The sequence below is a fragment of the Carica papaya genome, chromosome 1 (genome assembly GCF_054855325.1).
Source record: "Carica papaya isolate Zhongbai chromosome 1, ASM5485532v1, whole genome shotgun sequence".
Lineage (NCBI taxonomy): Eukaryota > Viridiplantae > Streptophyta > Magnoliopsida > Brassicales > Caricaceae > Carica > Carica papaya.
The window spans coordinates 28591846-28609427 of NC_142309.1; the positions used below are offsets into that span (position 1 = coordinate 28591846).

At 35.5% G+C, this 17582-nt stretch overlaps 2 protein-coding genes across 4 annotated transcripts; one reads left to right on the forward strand and one right to left on the reverse strand.

Annotated features, from left to right (window-relative positions):
- Positions 1-1010: 1010 nt before the first annotated feature.
- CIP8 (COP1-interacting protein 8) lies at positions 1011-6194 on the forward strand. 3 transcript variants are annotated; one of them, XR_015813723.1, is made up of 3 exons: positions 1011-2196; positions 4292-4353; positions 5912-6194. XR_015813723.1 is itself a non-coding variant. In XM_088208583.1 (2 exons), exons 1-2 carry the CDS (start codon positions 1104-1106, stop codon positions 4294-4296), a joined length of 1098 nt encoding a protein of 365 aa, XP_088064709.1. In that variant the 5' UTR covers positions 1011-1103; the 3' UTR covers positions 4297-4526. The 3 variants fall into 3 exon arrangements, 1 of the variants encoding a protein (XP_088064709.1); XR_002540319.2 differs by having other exon boundaries at positions 1012-2239; XM_088208583.1 differs by lacking the exon at positions 5912-6194 and having other exon boundaries at positions 4292-4526.
- Positions 6195-7112: 918 nt separating this feature from the next.
- Positions 7113-15833, reverse strand: LOC110818122 (Transcription elongation factor (TFIIS) family protein). The gene is made up of 2 exons (XM_088208576.1): positions 15548-15833; positions 7113-10669 (listed from the first exon to the last, which is right to left on the reverse strand). The coding sequence occupies exon 2, from the start codon at positions 10537-10539 to the stop codon at positions 7447-7449; it is 3093 nt and encodes a 1030-aa protein (XP_088064702.1). The 5' UTR covers positions 10540-10669; positions 15548-15833; the 3' UTR covers positions 7113-7446.
- Positions 15834-17582: the final 1749 nt, after the last annotated feature.

Here is a 17582-nt window from a genome sequence, read left to right on the forward strand (position 1 = left end):
AAAAAATCTTTTTCTTCTATTATTTCAAAAGATCAACGAAGAAGGCATTAAAAAATTAGTATTTTTAGTGTTCATGGAGAGGGAACAAGACAAATTTTTTTTCGTTTGATATTTTTAAGAAAAAAATAATAATATTAATTAAATATTTTCAAAAATAATTAATATCTAAATAGAATAACTTTATTTATTAATAATAAAATTAATACTTATTGTATTGATAATTGTCATCTCATTCATTAAATATATATATACATTAATAATAATTTATTCTGTTATTTAAATAAGATGTTATATGAACATAATTATTGTTCTAAATTTAATTAAATACTAATTTAATAATCCGTTCGAACTATTTGATATGAAATTGGTTAATAATTTAATTTAAGAAAATATATATATATAAATACACACACATAACTACTTGGTGAAAGAATTATTGTAATTCATTTTATACTAAACTCTTTTTATGAAATTAACATGTTTGAATTATTTAAGATATAAAAAATATTCAAGTGTCTTAAATATAATAAAATATGATGAAATAAATTAGTAAAATTATAGATAATATTAAAATTACACTTGTATTTTTGTATTTTATATTTTATATTTTAATCGTGTTAATGTGCAATTCAAATTATGACCTTGTAATTAAATAACATTTTCAATTAATTTTAGGAAAAAAAAATCTCATTTTTAATTAAATATAATATTAATTATATTGAAAAAAATCAGCCGAAAAGAAAAAGATGGTATGGTTCATCCTCGAGTCTACGGTCTTGGTGTTGGACCCGTTATGGGCCGTGTCAACTCGGTCTCGTTTTCAACTCAAACCGACTTGTATTACTGGAAAATACCAACCGTTTGATTGTCTTACCCAAAGAAACGACCGCCTTAATTAATACAAACAGACGGCTCTGATGAAGAAGGAAACGACCGTCTGATTGAATTCATAATTCTTTCCACATACGAGCGCACCCCGTTGCAACGGGAACATTAATAAAATCAACTCTTCCCCTCTTACGGTCTTTTTCCCCTGAGTTTCGGGCTTCTTTCCCGGCTGAGCATCGGCCGTATCGGATTTTTTCCAGCTTACCCGAAACAACATGGCCGACACTCCGTCGCGGGCACCCATTTCCACCGTATCAGACCCAGATGCGACTCAGTATTGGTGTTACCACTGCAACAAACGGGTCTCCGTCGAAACCCTAGCCAATCAACCTGACGTAATTTGCTGTGAATGTAAGAACGGCTTCGTTGAATCAATCCAATCGATTCCGGCTGCGTCTTCGGCTCCGCCATCACTGTCTCCAGATCGGGCGGATGATCCGTCTTTTGGCTCCCAGTTCCTTCAGGTGCTTCGCTTACTTGCACAGGCAGCGCGTGACGAGGACGCGTCGCCTCCGCCGCCTCAGGATCCCCAATCCGAAGACGATTTTTTGAGAATCGAGCTTAATGGATGGGACAACGATGAAGAAGAAGAAGAAGAAGAAGAAGAAGAAGAGGACGAGGACGAAGACGAAGAAGAGGATGCCAACCAGAACGACGAGAACAGAGGCGACCAGCAAGTAAATGGGGACGGAGAAGGAGGACATGATCGATCTGATAACGAGAATGAAAACGAAGAGAACAGAGACGATGACGATGACGATGATGAAGAGGATTTGAGGAGAAGGCGGCGCGACGTGCTCCGACTCCGGATCCGGGACTTCGCTACCCGAGCGAGGAGCGGGCGAAACCGGATCCTGGACTGGGCTGAGATCTTGATGGGACTGGAAGACAACTCGATTGAGTTCCGTCTCGAGGTGCCGGAGTCGGACCGTTATATAGGCAATCCAGAGGACTATGTGGACGCGGCAGGATATGAGGAACTCCTGCAGAACTTGGCGGAGAGTGACGGTGGCAGGAGAGGGGCTCCACCAGCTGCTAAATTGGCTATATCGGCCCTGCCGACGGTGGAGATTGCAACGGAGGCGGACAGCTTGGTGTGCGCTATATGTAAGGACATGGTTAGTTTCGGCGAAATGGTGAAGAAGTTGCCGTGTGGACATGGGTACCATGAGGATTGCATCGTGCCATGGTTGGGCACGAGGAACTCTTGCCCAGTTTGTAGGTTCGAGCTGCCAACGGATGATCAGGAGTACGAAGAGGAGAAGAACAGGAGAGCCAAGGTGCCTGTCGGTGGTGCTTCTAGTTCCGGTGAGGAGAACTCGAGCTCAGGTTGACTGTGAAATTGGAATGGGTACTTCCGAATTATATGCCTTTTCATTTTTCAAAAGCACAAAAACAAAAAACTTTTATCTCCAGCTTTCCGTTCCAAGTTTAAATTGTTGATGGACTTTTGGTTGCTTAATTACTTGTGGCTGAAGAAGTGAGCTTCGTCTCTACTTGCCTATGAATGTAAATAATATTTACTCCCTTTTGGACTTTGTTGACTGCTTGGTTTCAAATTGTTTCCATACCCGTATGTACAGTTGGACTGAAACTTCAGGAAATTGAAGTGAAAGTTGTTCCTTTTCATGATTTGGTAATCGTTGCCGTAGGTTGTAAGGCCAGAGTAGTGGTACTTGTATGGAATGTGTGGTATTTGTCTAGTTTAATAAAAAATTTTGTTTGATAAAGTTCTTTAGTATTTCTTTTTGGTTCAAGCTTTCTGAGATGCTGTACTATTCTTAGCCCTATAATGTAAGCATGGTTTATGAAGAGACAATGAATCTTAATACATTTTCTATTTGATTTACTTTTTTGCATATTTCACGAGAAAGTGAAGGAAAATGGGAACAGAAAAAGATACCTAGGAGATATTTTTGCAGCTTTTGTTAAGGTTTTCTATATTTTTGCTGTTGTTAGGATTTTGCTTTTTCCGTCTTGTGGATAAGTAGTTCTTTTTTTTTTTCAAAAAAAAAATTGGAAATCATGATTGGATTGACTATTTATGAGGTTCCTTGTGTTTGCATATTATAGCCTGCTGTTGTTAGTGGTGCCACTATTTATTATAATCAATCAGTTGTCGGTACTTGTAGTTTTATGTGGTGTGACCCCACTTGATTAGCAGTTGTGTCTACATTTTAGTTTCCTTTGTCGTGAGAAATACGCAGTTTTTTCACCAGATGATGCTGGACAAAATAGGAGTTTTCTAATCCTAGAATTGGATGAAATTTAGACGACTCAAGGAAAGGAGAAGTTTCAGAATGAAAGATTGATATTTTTCTTGTTTGGATAACTCAGAAATAAGAAAGTAAGAAAAAAGATAGATTTTGGTAAGGTTTTGTTTAGTTTACTTGTATAAACAAACAGAAAGAATTAATTATAAGAATATTGCTCGATGATAAAGTAATAGAATGACAAGCTGATAGTTAAAAATAAAAACAATAAGTTGTTAAAACTTCTGACTCTTTTCCTTCTCGTTTTCCCAATTTGAGAGAATGAGGAAACTGAAGTTTAAAAGCAGAAGTTAGTGATGCTTCCTTCAATTTCCTCGCTCATTTTATGTTTTGTTCAAATAAGTAAAACATTGGTGACTGCTTTTGTTCAAATAAGTAAAACATTGGTGAGTGTTTCATTTGTTTTTGGGGTAGTTTTTCTCTCCCCTAAATCTGACATAGAGTAAAAGCTACAGGGTGCTTTGTTATTATTTTCTTTTAATTTAGGTTGATTAAAGAACTGCTTGAATTTAGGATTTTTTAGGATTAACTTTTCTTTTTCGATGGGAGTACTTCTATACATTAATGTGTCTTATTCAGGATTTGCATATATTGAAAAAGAGGAAGAACATTGTAATTTGCAGTGTTCATTTGAGATTTAATACAACTAAAGTAGAGAAGTTTCTCTCCAGATTCATGGTTAGCATCCAAAAGAATCAAGTCAGTTGTTTGATTAAGTTAACAATTACTGATCTGTTTTCTTTCACTCTGTACTTTTGTTTTGTGAAATTGATATTAGAACTTAAAACAAAAATTGCTACAAGTAAAGCAAGAGTCCCTGGGTAACTTAGCCCCATAGACTTTTTAGATGCAAATAAAAGGAGCTCAACTTAGGCAAGGATAACCTCCATGCATAGACAATATGGAGTGGAAAATGGAATTCTTGGAGGAGTCTGTGATCCCCTAGGCATAGTGGAAGACGGTGTGTGATGATTTTTCAAATTTGATGATTGAGTATTGTGGTTGTGCAAATTATGCTCATATACTCGAAGCACTAGTTGTAACTCTAATTGTAAATTTTACTCACGAAGAAGTCATAGTACAAAATTCTTTTACAAGTGATTGACTAGTATTGATGTCACTTTGTGCAGTCTAAACTGCTTTTGAAGTTTGGTCATCGAAAAATTCAGATTGATCAGATGAAGAAATTGAGGTTTGCTTCTATTTGTTCTTGTTAGTGTAAATATGAACCACTATTATTTACTGCCTATTTCTGTTGTTTTGTACTCATATTATCATCAAATGTAAGGCTAGTATACTTGTTAATCTAGCCATGTAGGCAAGCTAACTCTAGTGACAGACTATTAAAATTATTGTTTTCTCCAATCAGATGCTTACATTTTAGTGCTTCAGAATTTTTGGTGGGATAGAGGTGCGGAAAAGATATACTTGTGATATCTCTATTTTCAAAACTTGTGCTCTTTTATATTTTTATAGTAGCTTTAGATGATAGAATGAAAAGCCTTTTTGATAATGTTGATGACTGAAGATGTTATGCCACCATGTTTGATTTGTGATATAGGATATTTCTTTGTAGATTTTGTTCATGTTGTCCATTTTGTCCATGACATCTCTGTTACAAATTTATTAGGTCTATAACATACTGCAGTTGTTTGAATTTCATTTTGGTTACTACTTTTAATTCTTATGTAAATCCTAATATGCATGCTTAGAATATAATTTGTTGTCTTTGAGTTATTAACTTTGTCTCAAGTTTTTTGATGGTAGTAACTCAAATGCAATAAAGTTCCACATAATTTACCAAATTAGTCGTTGAGATTTGATATTTGTTACAGTTTGATTTATAATATTTTTCTTGGTTACAATTTGATCTATAATGCTTTCTATTTGTTTTAAAGATTTAGTTTTCTTGCATTTTTTAATGGAAAAAACTAAAATGATTAAACTATCTTCAGACACTTTAAGAAGTAGTTCAAAAGGTCTTTAATTAATTAATTAAATTAATAAATTAATAATAATTAGAAATAAGCCTAATATTATTATTAATTTATTAATGTAATTGATTAGTTTAAGTCATTCTTTTGAGTTGTTTTTTAAAATTTTGAAATATGATTTAATCATTTTTAAGTTTCCATTTAAAAATTGAAAGAAATTGGATGTTTGAGACAAATGAAGAACTTCAGAACCAAATTTTAAAGAAAGAAATATTAAGAGTCAAATTGTTATTAGTGTCAAACTTTGGGACTAATTTGGTAAATTTTTCTTAAATTGTAGAATTATATTCTACAAGTGCATATAAGACTAATAAGAACTGTGAATTGACCAGAACTTAATCGAGAAAGGAACCAAAAGCAATTGAAAACAGCAAATTGATACATTTTGTGCCATATGCATGTGAATGTATAAATACAGAATTGTAACACATGATTGCAGCATGCTAGCTTGCATGGTTTGGTAAAAGGTGCTCTAATTGTTTGTGTGTGTTCAATTATGAGGTAAAGTTACTCTGATGGACTATTTTGTAAATGGTCCTTCGAACATAAGATTTAATGAAAAGGTTTGGATCCTTACAATAATGCTACCGCTCCTGAGGTCTCTTTCATTATCGCACCTAGAAGTACCAATCTATGTTAATCAGCTTTACATGGGCACACTACAGGGATACATGTGTGTGAAGTTGCTACTCTCTGAACAGGTAGCTCTTGTGAATGAGGGAGGAGGTTTTTGTGACAGGGTATCTGTTTCTGCAGGTAGTTGTGCTCAGTTTTCCATTGAATCTCGAATCAGTTAATGGCTTTAGTCAGAATTTCGACTACAGAAGCATACATTTGGATTTAGCTAATAGAATCAGGTCTTCTTGAATATAATTTTCAGTGTCAAACTGATAGTACGGCAATGATGCCTGGATATTTGTGGTCGAAGAAGAGAGCTAGAAAATAGTTTGATGTTGTGTAATGAGCATTTGGCAAATGAAATTCTAAATGGGAACGGTTCAAATAGATGGAACTGTTTTCAGGTAAAATCCTGAAGTGATGATTCAAGTTTCTGGCACAACTCAATTTATCTGATAGTTGGGCAATCATGGGTAAAGTTTTTATTTGTAAATTTATGCGGCCAATCTTCGTCTCACCAGCCATTGAAAGGAGGATTGCAAATTGTGGAAATGCGAGAGGGGACGTTTGAAAGTCGCCCACAACCACATCAAGCAGTGGGATGGGTGAGAGACATGACAACCAAAAAGGTGAGAGAAATACTCCGTAACATTCCAACTGTGACTTCTCGTGGTTAAGTTGTTGGCACTTGGCAGCCAAGCCCAGTCGCTCAAGTTTGGTTTCACTCGTCTACAGACCGAAAGAAAGTTCAATTTAAAGATTTGCAACCTTTTCATTTACATATTAAATATATTTTTACATATCTATATTTTATATTTTGCATATATATTATCATACAATACACAATTTATTTCAATCTTAAACCATGGCAACGTATATGGTAGGGTTAATTTATGTTTTCACGGAGTTTAAATAACAAAAAACTTCAAATTTTGAAATTAACAATAAAAAACGAAGACAATTTTTCTTCTAACTCGAAACAAAAATCTCGTTCAGCACCGGATTGGGTGGGTAGATAATCAGAGAACGAGAACTTCATCTCTAAAATATTTGACCAAACCCCAAGTATCCAAAAAATCGACTCAGGTTCGCTCTCCAGCCTTGCCATTCTTCTGGAACAAATTTGTTCTCTCTTTTTCATCATAATCTCGCTAGTTTCAGCGAGAAAATTTATAAACAGGAACAGAGGTTTTACTTGTGTTCAGCTGTCAATTCTTAAGTTACTGTCGAACAGGGGCTGTCCAAAAGAGGGAACAAAGAGGGGGAAGCAAAGAAGGTCGGGGAAGGGGCTTGAGCAATATGACATCCAGCACAAGCACAGGCCAAAATGAAGAAACAATTCCTTAAAAATTTCTGTGATATATTAGGAAGACAAATTACAGCTACATGTACCAGTACTTCTATAGTTGCAATGGCCCCCTATAAGACACTGGAAAGGAAATAAGAAAATAACACAAAATTAAAACAATTAAACCTAATTTCTTTTTCTTCAGCAATTAATCTCATGAATCATATCACATCACAACTCCCCCTGTTTTATTCAGTTTAGATTCCCCTCCCAATCTTGTCAATAGGCTCATTTACTCTTTATGGACCATCTTCCGCAGTTGCAATCAGGTCAACTTGATGCATTTATGAACTTGATCTTGAGAGGAGAACAAGCCATGAGTGTTCTATTTCCATGGAGGCTGTTGATGATGCCTGTAGCCATATGCGTAGGACTCCCACCCAGCATCTGGTTCTTTCCTTTTCCCACCAACGGAACTTGAGGAAGCCTGTGAGCTAACTCTCAAATGGTCCTCCATCGACCTGCTTTGGCCAGCCATGAAAAGATGCCTCAAACTCCCAGGTTCCCTACTTCCTCCCTCAACTGCAAACCCAGTATTGAGATCAAAGCTAGGCCGTGAGGCTCCTGAACCATTCAAACCCGGGGGTGCACTAGTCATGCTCATGATGAATGGTGGCTGAGAATAAGTCGGCGGAACCACTGATGCAGATCCCACAATTTGAGGCACAACAGGAGCTCCTCTTGAATCCACCATATACGGGATTGGGCCACCAGGCCCATACAAAGTTGAAGAGAAAGACATACCGGGTGCTGCAGTTAGCCCATTGTATCCAAACACTGGAGAATGTGTATAGGACACAGCTGGTCCCAACCCTAGAGTGCCTCCTGCTCTTGCCAGGTTTGTATCCGCAGCAGGATCAACAGACTTCCCATTTGGCAAGGATGAAACTTGGGGAAGAAAATCCTTCCTACTGATTTCCACTTTCTTACCCAAGATTGAAATTGCAGGTTCATCTGATTTAGGTCCTACAAAGGCGCTTATGCTTTGCGAAGATCCCCCATAACGGGGCCCTTGATCAGAAGAATCAACATGAACGTTTGGTCTGTCATTCAAATCAATGTTCCTCAGTGAAGGCTGCAGTGATGATGATGAGGAAACAGGAGAGGGACTGCGGTGACCATTCCGATTGTAAAAGATCCGTCCCTCCACTCTTAAATCAGAAGGTAGTGCATCACCATCATCACTGGTACGATTCAAATCTAATTTGAGCCTCTCTGATCTCTTAGGGCTCATTTCCAGAGAGGATTCTGCCGATTGAAGGCCAGACGAGACAGAAATTTGCTTTCCTGACATCAGATCTACAAGTTTATCATCTCCACCCTCGGCCACATTCAGATCTATGTCGAGGCAACCCAGCCTTGCTTTTAAACTATTACCAGCGTCCCCTGTAGAAAGAACCTTATCCCCACAGGATGGTCTACGTGGAGATGCCGGCCGAAAAGCACTGGTAGCAGCAGATCCTTTCCATCCAAGAGCTCCCTCAAACTGCAATGGGGCAAAAGGCAACCCTGGAGCTCCTACCGGCCTTGAAGCAGAAGCAACAGGAATTGGGGTCGAGATGGAATTCACTGTATGATCCATTTCATCAGAACAAACTTCTTGATTCAGATCAAAGTCACACATGCTTTTCTCTGTGTTAATTTCTGGTTCTTGGATTGCTTCTGTGACTTGAGAGGACTCAATATCATTTATACCATTTTCGGGCCCTTGGTCGAGATTTCCTGAATTTATTACATGAACCTGGCCCCCCGGATACTTCTCAGCACCATGATTTTGTCCAAATGGCATTTCCTTTTGTGGCATCTCATTGGCTAGATCCTGTTTTCCATTTATAGACTCTGGGCTACCTGGCTGCCTAATTCCATCAGAAATTTTCTCTGATGAGCTGCAAGATGGTTCTCTATAATCTATGACTTCTCTCTCCACTTCTTGAGCAACTTTTCGGGCTACTTCCAAAGCATCTACAATTCCATAGTCAAGTTCAATATCAGTAGTTTGGTTGTCAATCACATCAGTAGTATGATTATCAATTGCTGTTCTAGAAAAAGAGGAACAACTTCTCATATTCTTGCCACCATCACTACTAGTATGCTCTTTATCTTCATCAGTTGCTTCAGAGTCTTCCATCCTGGAATAAGTGTCCAATTCTTCAGATTTCCCAAATGCATAGTCCTTTGTAGAGGAATCCGGCAAAATATCAGAAAGGCATTCACCACCTAGATTTGTCACTGACAATTGTTTGCCGCGAGTGTTTGTAACTCCTTTATCATCTAACCCACTGTTTGGCTTGCAACTAAGTGGCTTCACCTCACTGGCACCATCTTGCTTGTGTACAAGAAGTCCTGCCTCTGCCTCCTGAGGTCTTGCAACATCAGCATCAGATGACCCAACTCCAGGTTCCACTATACTAGAGGCAGAAGCTGCAATGCCCAATTTGTCAGAGAAACCACTAAGCTTAGTTGCCTGCTCATAATCTTTAGAAAATTTATCCAACTCTAAAGCATCTGACTGCCCCTCAACACTGCCTTGCTCTGTAAGTGAACAACTACTAACCTCCACAGGAATAATTTCTGCCATGGTACCTACTGGGATTTTTTCCTTTACAGAAGGGCTTTCACGAACAGCATTTGCCACAAGAGATGAACGCAAATTATCAGAAGCCATATCCTTGGACACAGGACTGTCTAAATCCATGCCCGACTGGAGCTCATTTTTCTCAGTTTGAGCCTGTATTTCTTCACCCCTTTTAGTTCTAAGATCTTCCAAGTGTTCTAGTCCTAAATTTTCAGCTTTTGGAACTTCTACTGCAAGACTTTCTTCTCCAGTGCTTTGTTTCAGAAGAGGAACATCAGAAACAGAACACTCCAGCCTGCTACTTTCCTCAGCAAGCATCGCATGGACTTTAATCACACGATCACAATAAGCACCAGCACCCTCACTATTGTGCTGAAGAACAGAATCACTAACTCTATCCTGCTTCCAGCTATCAAACAATGCCCTTGCTATATCCTGAACCTGAGAGCTGCTGGAACCAACAAGACTCTGGACAGTAATCCAGACCCCTGAAGAAATGGACCTTTCATCGTCTATATGGAGGTTTTCAAGTGCCCGTAATACTGCGACAATTGACTCCTCTACTATGCTGTCAGCTGAATTGCTAATAAACCTCTGGGCATCCTTAAGCCATCTATCAAGATACGAGAGTCCATCTAACTGAATAAAAAGATCAAGGCAATTTTTGTTCTTTGTGGCAGCAATTGTGCTTGCAACAGCAGCCCATTGTCTGGTTGATTCAACAACATTCTTCACAATACATTCTCTATCCTTCTGCATAATAGCCACCAGTTCCTCAACACGAGAAGGGAGAGTAAGGCCATCTTTTATCTCAGTCAGGGTAAAGAAATCTTCAAGTGTCATAGTGCTTCACACGCCAGACCTCCAAGCATTTAAGAAGTCTTTGTGATATGCTGATAGTTTTTCTTCCATCCGTGAACCTTCAGAATAGTCTTTGTGATATGCTGATAGCTTAGCATTTTGCTAAGCTGCCCTGCAGAACATGACAAAATGCAGCTAAGCATACAGCTTTAGACTGAATTGTAGAGTAATAATTTAAAAGAAAAATGTCGACTGAGAAGTTCAACCAAGTTATTTTCTATTTATCCACAAAACTAACTCCATATCTCGTATTGCAAACTAAGCTAGTCCTCATATATTCTCCTCACTATGTAAACTCTTCTATTTAAATTCACAGTTTAATACAAGACAAAGTGAATGCTGAAATTTGATAAGTATTCATGCAAGTTGAGAGGATTGCATCTGTCCATGTATCTAGCCTATACATTCCTCTGCAAAATTCAAGCTCTAAAGTCAAAGGAACTTTTTTGCGGTCAAATTATCATGCACAAATAATCTAAAAAAAGTAACAAAATTACGTTACAACAAAATAGCGGCATCATAATCAGAATAACTCACTGGCACAAGTTTCAAGGTTATGGATGAATAATTTAATGTGAATTCAAATTGCAAAACAAATCGCAAAACAATGTAACTAAATAAATGGCAAGAGATGTAGCAGGTAAAACTATCATCAATTGACTCAAAAATCTTGCCAAAAGCAACAAAGTTAAACTTTATGAAACATTTATATGCTCTCAGCTGAGATTAAAATTATTACACTGACCTTATGAACCTTAGATGGAAAGAAACTAGAGATAGACCAAGTCAACGGAGAACAAACAATAACTTCACTGCTAATTTTAACATTAAAGCTCTTATAGCTGTCATTCACCAGGACAACATTTTATGCTGGTCCAGGGAGCAAAATCAAGTGCTTGGCTAAAAGTTTTCAAGACTTGGTTTACTTTCCATTTTAAGTTTCCCCATTATACAAGTTTCCCGGTCAATGGTACAAGACCAACCTCATGTCTTGTATATGAGGCTGTTTATGCAGAGCAGATTGATACCCTACACGAGAGGATTTGGTCCTTAGAATAAATTATCAGTTTAGAATAAATTATCAGTTGTTCACATTTTCTAGATGTAGATATAAATCTATTGGTCAACTGTCCTGCAATTAACCAACTACATACTTAGGGATGAAAACATGACTCTCTTCTTGGGTGCAAATTACTATTGCCAAAATGACACAAGGAAGACACATGCACTGATCTGCACACCCTCAATCACAGAAACAGACACCTTTTGTTCTAAAAAAATTGAAAACAATATAATAGAGCATCTCCCATAACAGATACCTCTCCCCTCATGCAAGCGAGCGAGAGAGATAGAGAGAGATAAAAGTATGGATTTAGGTGATAAAAGGAAAGACCTTCAGAAATGGACAATCAATTTTCAGTTCCAATTTATGTTTATGAACCTATTCAAAAATAGACTGCAGGAGACTTCTCATCTGTCAAGCAGAAAGCATGTATTTGGCACTTTGCATCCAACTCAATTAGAACATTTTAATAGCACATCTCATGAGAAATTAATAATCAAGGGTGCATGTTATTTTGAGTGGATAATCTATTAATACCTCTCAACTTCATGATCATAGCTCTATTACTGCATGTCATAAACCATACAAACATAGCAGCACAAGACTGTAGGTTAAATAAGTTGGGTGCAAGACCCAAACAAAACACAAAGCCCAATATGACCCTAGATCACGAGCAAGAAACCAAGGCAGTTTAATTATTAAGATTATGGAGAAAGACATGGTACTTGACCTGAATTGCCTTAAAAATTAAATGATTATCAATAAGATCCTAATTAAGGAGGAAACTCTAGATCCTTAAGAGCAATTCTATAATTAAATAATGTCAACCAAATTGAGTTAGAACCCTTCTGATAATTACTTCTCCGGAGGCCATGAGACATGTTATAAGTTAATAAATGCACCACAAGATGAGAAGCTTTTGCAAACTAGATCTAATATTAACAATTTACTTCTTTGAAGTCCCCCTCCCCCCAATCACCAAATCAATTACATTCTTCTTCAAACAATAGGAACACCTATCATATATTCTTCCAAACTACATTCAATGAGGATAGATAGATCCGTAGAGAGATAACCAGATGAATAGACACATACATATACATATAGAGAGAGACAGAGAGAGCCAGGGAGAAAAAGAATCTGGAGAAGGAAACTAGAAAACAGATCAATTGATAGTAAGCACTTTCACAAAAAGTGAGTGCTTTCCACAGGAATAAATGGAGACTTAGAGTGTCACCAAGATGCTAATTTTTCAACAAATAGAGTACTTTTCCACCTTTGAATTGTAAAAGTTCGTCAAACGTGGTAAATTTTACATCATTTAACATCTAGCAAAGAACTTACCCTAGCCTGTTCATGAAAATAATTGACACTAAGTCTAAGAAAAAGTGCAGGCAAGAAAAGAGAAGTTCTAGAAAGAGGTAAAGATTATTGAAAAATGCAATAGAAAACTAATGATTGCATCACTGACATGATTCTAATCAAAATAAAATGATAAAATGGCTGTCTGTAAGATGATTAATCACATTTTTCCCTACCACATCACTCTTTTACCAAAACCTACCACAATCACTCCAATGAAAATATTGTAATAGATAGGAGGGAAGGGAATGATTATGATCTCTTTCCGGCAAAGCAGATATGGAAGACGAAGGCTCCCCCAAGAGCAGCTTTTTTTGCTTGGGAGATGAGTAAGAATTGTACTATCGATAATTTGATGCGGAGAGGTAAAATTATCATTAATTAGTGTTGCTTGTGTAAAAGGGATGCAGAATCCAGTATCACATTCTACTGTGGTGCCCGGTGGTTTATAACATATCGATTATGGTGTATAGTCTCCTAGGGATTAATTGGGTAATTTGCGGGTTCGGTAAGGGATGAGTTATGGACTTGGACGGGTTTATGTAAAAAGAAAACCTATTTGCTTTTAATTCCCCTATCCATCTTTTGGGTTGTTTGGAAGTAAATGAATGTTAGAGCTTTTGAGGGCATTGAAAGGAAGATGGCTAGTTTAAGGGATAGATGGTTTCATATTTTTAATTCTATAGCCTTGGGTCATGACATGAACAAATTGGAAGATTTTGGGCATGTCATTGATCACTTAATTGAATTGTAAATACTTTTGAGATAATACTTTTCCATACTTTTATTTAAAAAAAAAAAAAAATGTTGTAATAGGTATCCGGTTTACTAGACAAATAAAATGTTCTCATAACTCGGTGTGAAATCAACCTAAGTCCATAACTAGTGCTTCCTTACTATTATTATCAAGTTTCCGTCGCTAAGAAGGAGAAATAGAAAAAGCAGACAACAATAGAAACAAATCATCAAAAAGTAGTTGACAAACAGCTGGAAGAAGTTAATGGAAATCACATTTATGACTAAGAAGTGCTCTTTTTATTGATTATCGTTACATCGATTATCAGCCCATGGCACATTAAATTTATTAAAGAAAGAATCAAAGAACAAAAAAACAAACAAACTTGTCTACAGTATTAGAACCCATGTGAGAACTCAAATATGCATTTCAACATGAAAAGGGGAAAATGATTAGCATAGACGAATCTCAAAGAACATAGTAATGTAGAAATACCCTCCTTTTATTTTAAAAAAATGTATAAATACCCTCTTTATGAATAAAAAAACTCGTCATTTCTATTCAATTCATCCAATATCCTCTCCATAAAAAGATAACTAAAAAAATGTATAAATACCCTCTTTATGAATAAAAAAACTCGTCATTTCTATTCAATTCATCCAATATCCTCTCCATAAAAAGATAACATAAACATAGTATTGCCCTTGCGAAATAATTTAATTCATTATCAAGTTCAACAACTAAGGAGCTTGAATAATTTTCTTTTAATGCCTTGCACTTGGGATTACAGATATGGAGGATCAAGTAATTAGAAAAAGCATTTAAAGTAGACATCTTATGCAGAAAAACCTATCAATCACTTCATTACTTAATTGACATCTGAAAAAGTAACTGCACTATACATTTTTTTGTAATAGATAAATCCATAAAGATACCAAGAAAGTTAAAGAAACTACCTTTAACCTTATACTACAATATAATTTACAAGTTCAATAAATTTCTTCACCAAACATCATCTTGAAAATTAAGCTTGATTAACTGCTAAAAAAGACTTATAATATTAATACATTCAGTGATGTTTAAATAAGTCGATGATATCCTCATATTAACAGACAATCCAAGCAAGTTCTTGAAAGTGACTGCTATTCCAGAGTTGGTATAGAGATATCCGAAGCGAAAACTGATGAAATGTAAAATCAGTAAAGAAAATACTAAACCTAAAAGCATTAATGGCATAAATATATACTACATATATTCCCAGCTAATCCAATGTCATTTGTTGGTAGCTTTTAAACTTCTATAAGATTAAAAATCCCACTATTAGCCATCTAGAGAAAAGGAATTCAGTTTTGAGATGGCAAGGCAACATAATAACAGTGGCAGATGATTGAACTGAAAAAGAGAAATTTAATTGAATAGTAAGCAACTGGACTCAAAAAGGAGGTAAAATTTTATAAGAAGTTGAAACGGGAGTATTTAAACCATAAGAGAAGAGGATTTATAGATTCTCTAATATTTTCTAACGTACCTGATAAAGCCAAACTAACCAGATAAAGAGCAATAATAATATGCAAAGGCGATCGAACCCTAGATTTCAAAAAACTATAACCGAAACCAAAAAGAAAAAAAAAAAAAAAACCCTAGGTTTATGGCTTTTGATATTGAGGCGTGATATAAATTTAAACAGGTTCAGAATTTAACCAAGATTATCACAATTAACGCAGGCAGACACGTGATTATGAGCGGCAATCCTAACGTAGAAAGAAATTGATGGGAAAAATTTAAAATGCAAAATATAACGATAATTACAACCGTAACACGTAGCTCACCTTCATCAACAGCTTCAAGTGAAAAGAAACCCTAACTGTGAGTCAGCCGGAATATAGAAGAAGGTGGTAGAGGTCTCTCCTTCCCCGCCGAGAAAATTCCCTCCGCTGTTTGTATTTACGTAGGTTTCTCTCCCGTGCGTCGATTGGACACTGTGTATTTCTCTGTCTTCACAAAACCCTCCCTTTTGTCTGCTGGTAGGCTTTTGTTCGAATCGAAGAAGAGAGAAAAATACCAACGCTTTCTTCTTCGCTTATTTTTTTTTCTCTTTCGTTTTCAATTTTTCGAAAATTTCATTTTATCGACATGTACTCCGGTCGGTTTTCGTCCATCTTCGGGTGGCCGCACGTGTAACGCGTGTGCTGACGGCTGAGCCGGTGATGTGGACTCGGCTTGTCCGGTTAGCCGGTAATGGCTAATTTAAAAAAAATATATAAATTTGCTCCAAAAACTGTCAATTCCCCGTGGTGGGCCATTTTATAATGAGCGAGGGTCGACAAGGTCTAAGCTGAAAAGGAGAGCAGCTCATCGTTGTCACTGTCATGTGGGGCCGGCTTCCTCCTTGTTTTTTTTTTTTTGGGTCACGTGCGTGCACACGTGCGAGACACAGGAATTTTTGGTGCTGGCCGCGCAGGTAAGGATTCTCTGCAGTCAAGTACATGATAGTTAGAGGGCGGAGGACAATGTCAGGATAATTAAGCCCACTGACAGTGAAGTCCATCTCTTTCGATTTTCTGGGCCCAAAAGATAATTAATTTTTTTTTTCCTTTTTTTTTTTAATTTTTGTGGGTCAAAATTAGAATACATTTAATATTAACTTCTCTTTTTTAGTAAGAAGTAATAATATTAGTATATTAATTTTATAACCATGATTATAATCATAATCCAATAAATAATTAGACATTAATTAGTACTATATGCCTTTAGATTTTCTTTAATGAGTAATAATGACAAAAGGGTTTTAGAATATTTCTTTTGGGTAATGTAATTTTAAATTTTAAATGTATTCTATATATAATAAATTTTTCAAAATTCAAAATTTTTTTTTAATTAATTAATCAACCAAAAAAAGAAATATATGAATATATATTATTCCATGTTGTAAAAAAAGTACAATGAATACAAGAATTAAAAAATCCGATATCTTACATTAATTTGGCCGCTTAAATTAGGTTCAAAATTGTTATATCATTACTTAATTTCTTAATCATAATTGCTTAATATGTAAAAAATTAATTATAATTTACACATTTTAAGATGAATGAATCAATATCTAACTTGAATTGGAAATGAAATCAATTAAGAATCAGAATATTTTATATTATATTCTCATTTTGATTTGACTAAATTCAATGTTATGGTTTGTGAATAATTAATTAACATTAATGGAGTAATTAACTATTGGCTCCATAATTTAATGTTACGGTTGTGATCATATTAGATATGCATATACTTTTTGTGATTTTGTTACACTTGTATATATTAAACGATGATGACTAAAGTTTGAATTAAATTTTGATATTTAGATTTCATTAATTATAATCATACGAGATATAGTCTCGTAATCTATATATATAATGAACCAAAAAAAAAATGTCTACGAGAAGAAAAGATGGCAAGCAGCAATTCAAATATCTTATTTTAAATTCAATTAATTATAACCTTAATGTTTTAAGTTTAGTATAATAATAAAGTGATTAATTTAAATACTCTTTATTTATCAATTGTTAAAATATATTTATATAATGATCTCATCTCATGACTTTATTGATTAAGTTATAATTGTAGTGTTTTAATAATAACAAATTAATTAAGATATTTCCAATTGATCTTAATCACATATGTTATGTGTTATATATAGTACAACATTATATTTGGAATATACTTTATATCATATGCATATAAGCTCAATTTGCAAAATTCTTAAGGTATCAACTTCAACACCCTATTCAAAAATAGAAACTTTTAAAGTCTAATATTATTAATAAAATTCAATTAAAAATGTTATTAGTAAAAGAAAAAATACATTAGAGTTAG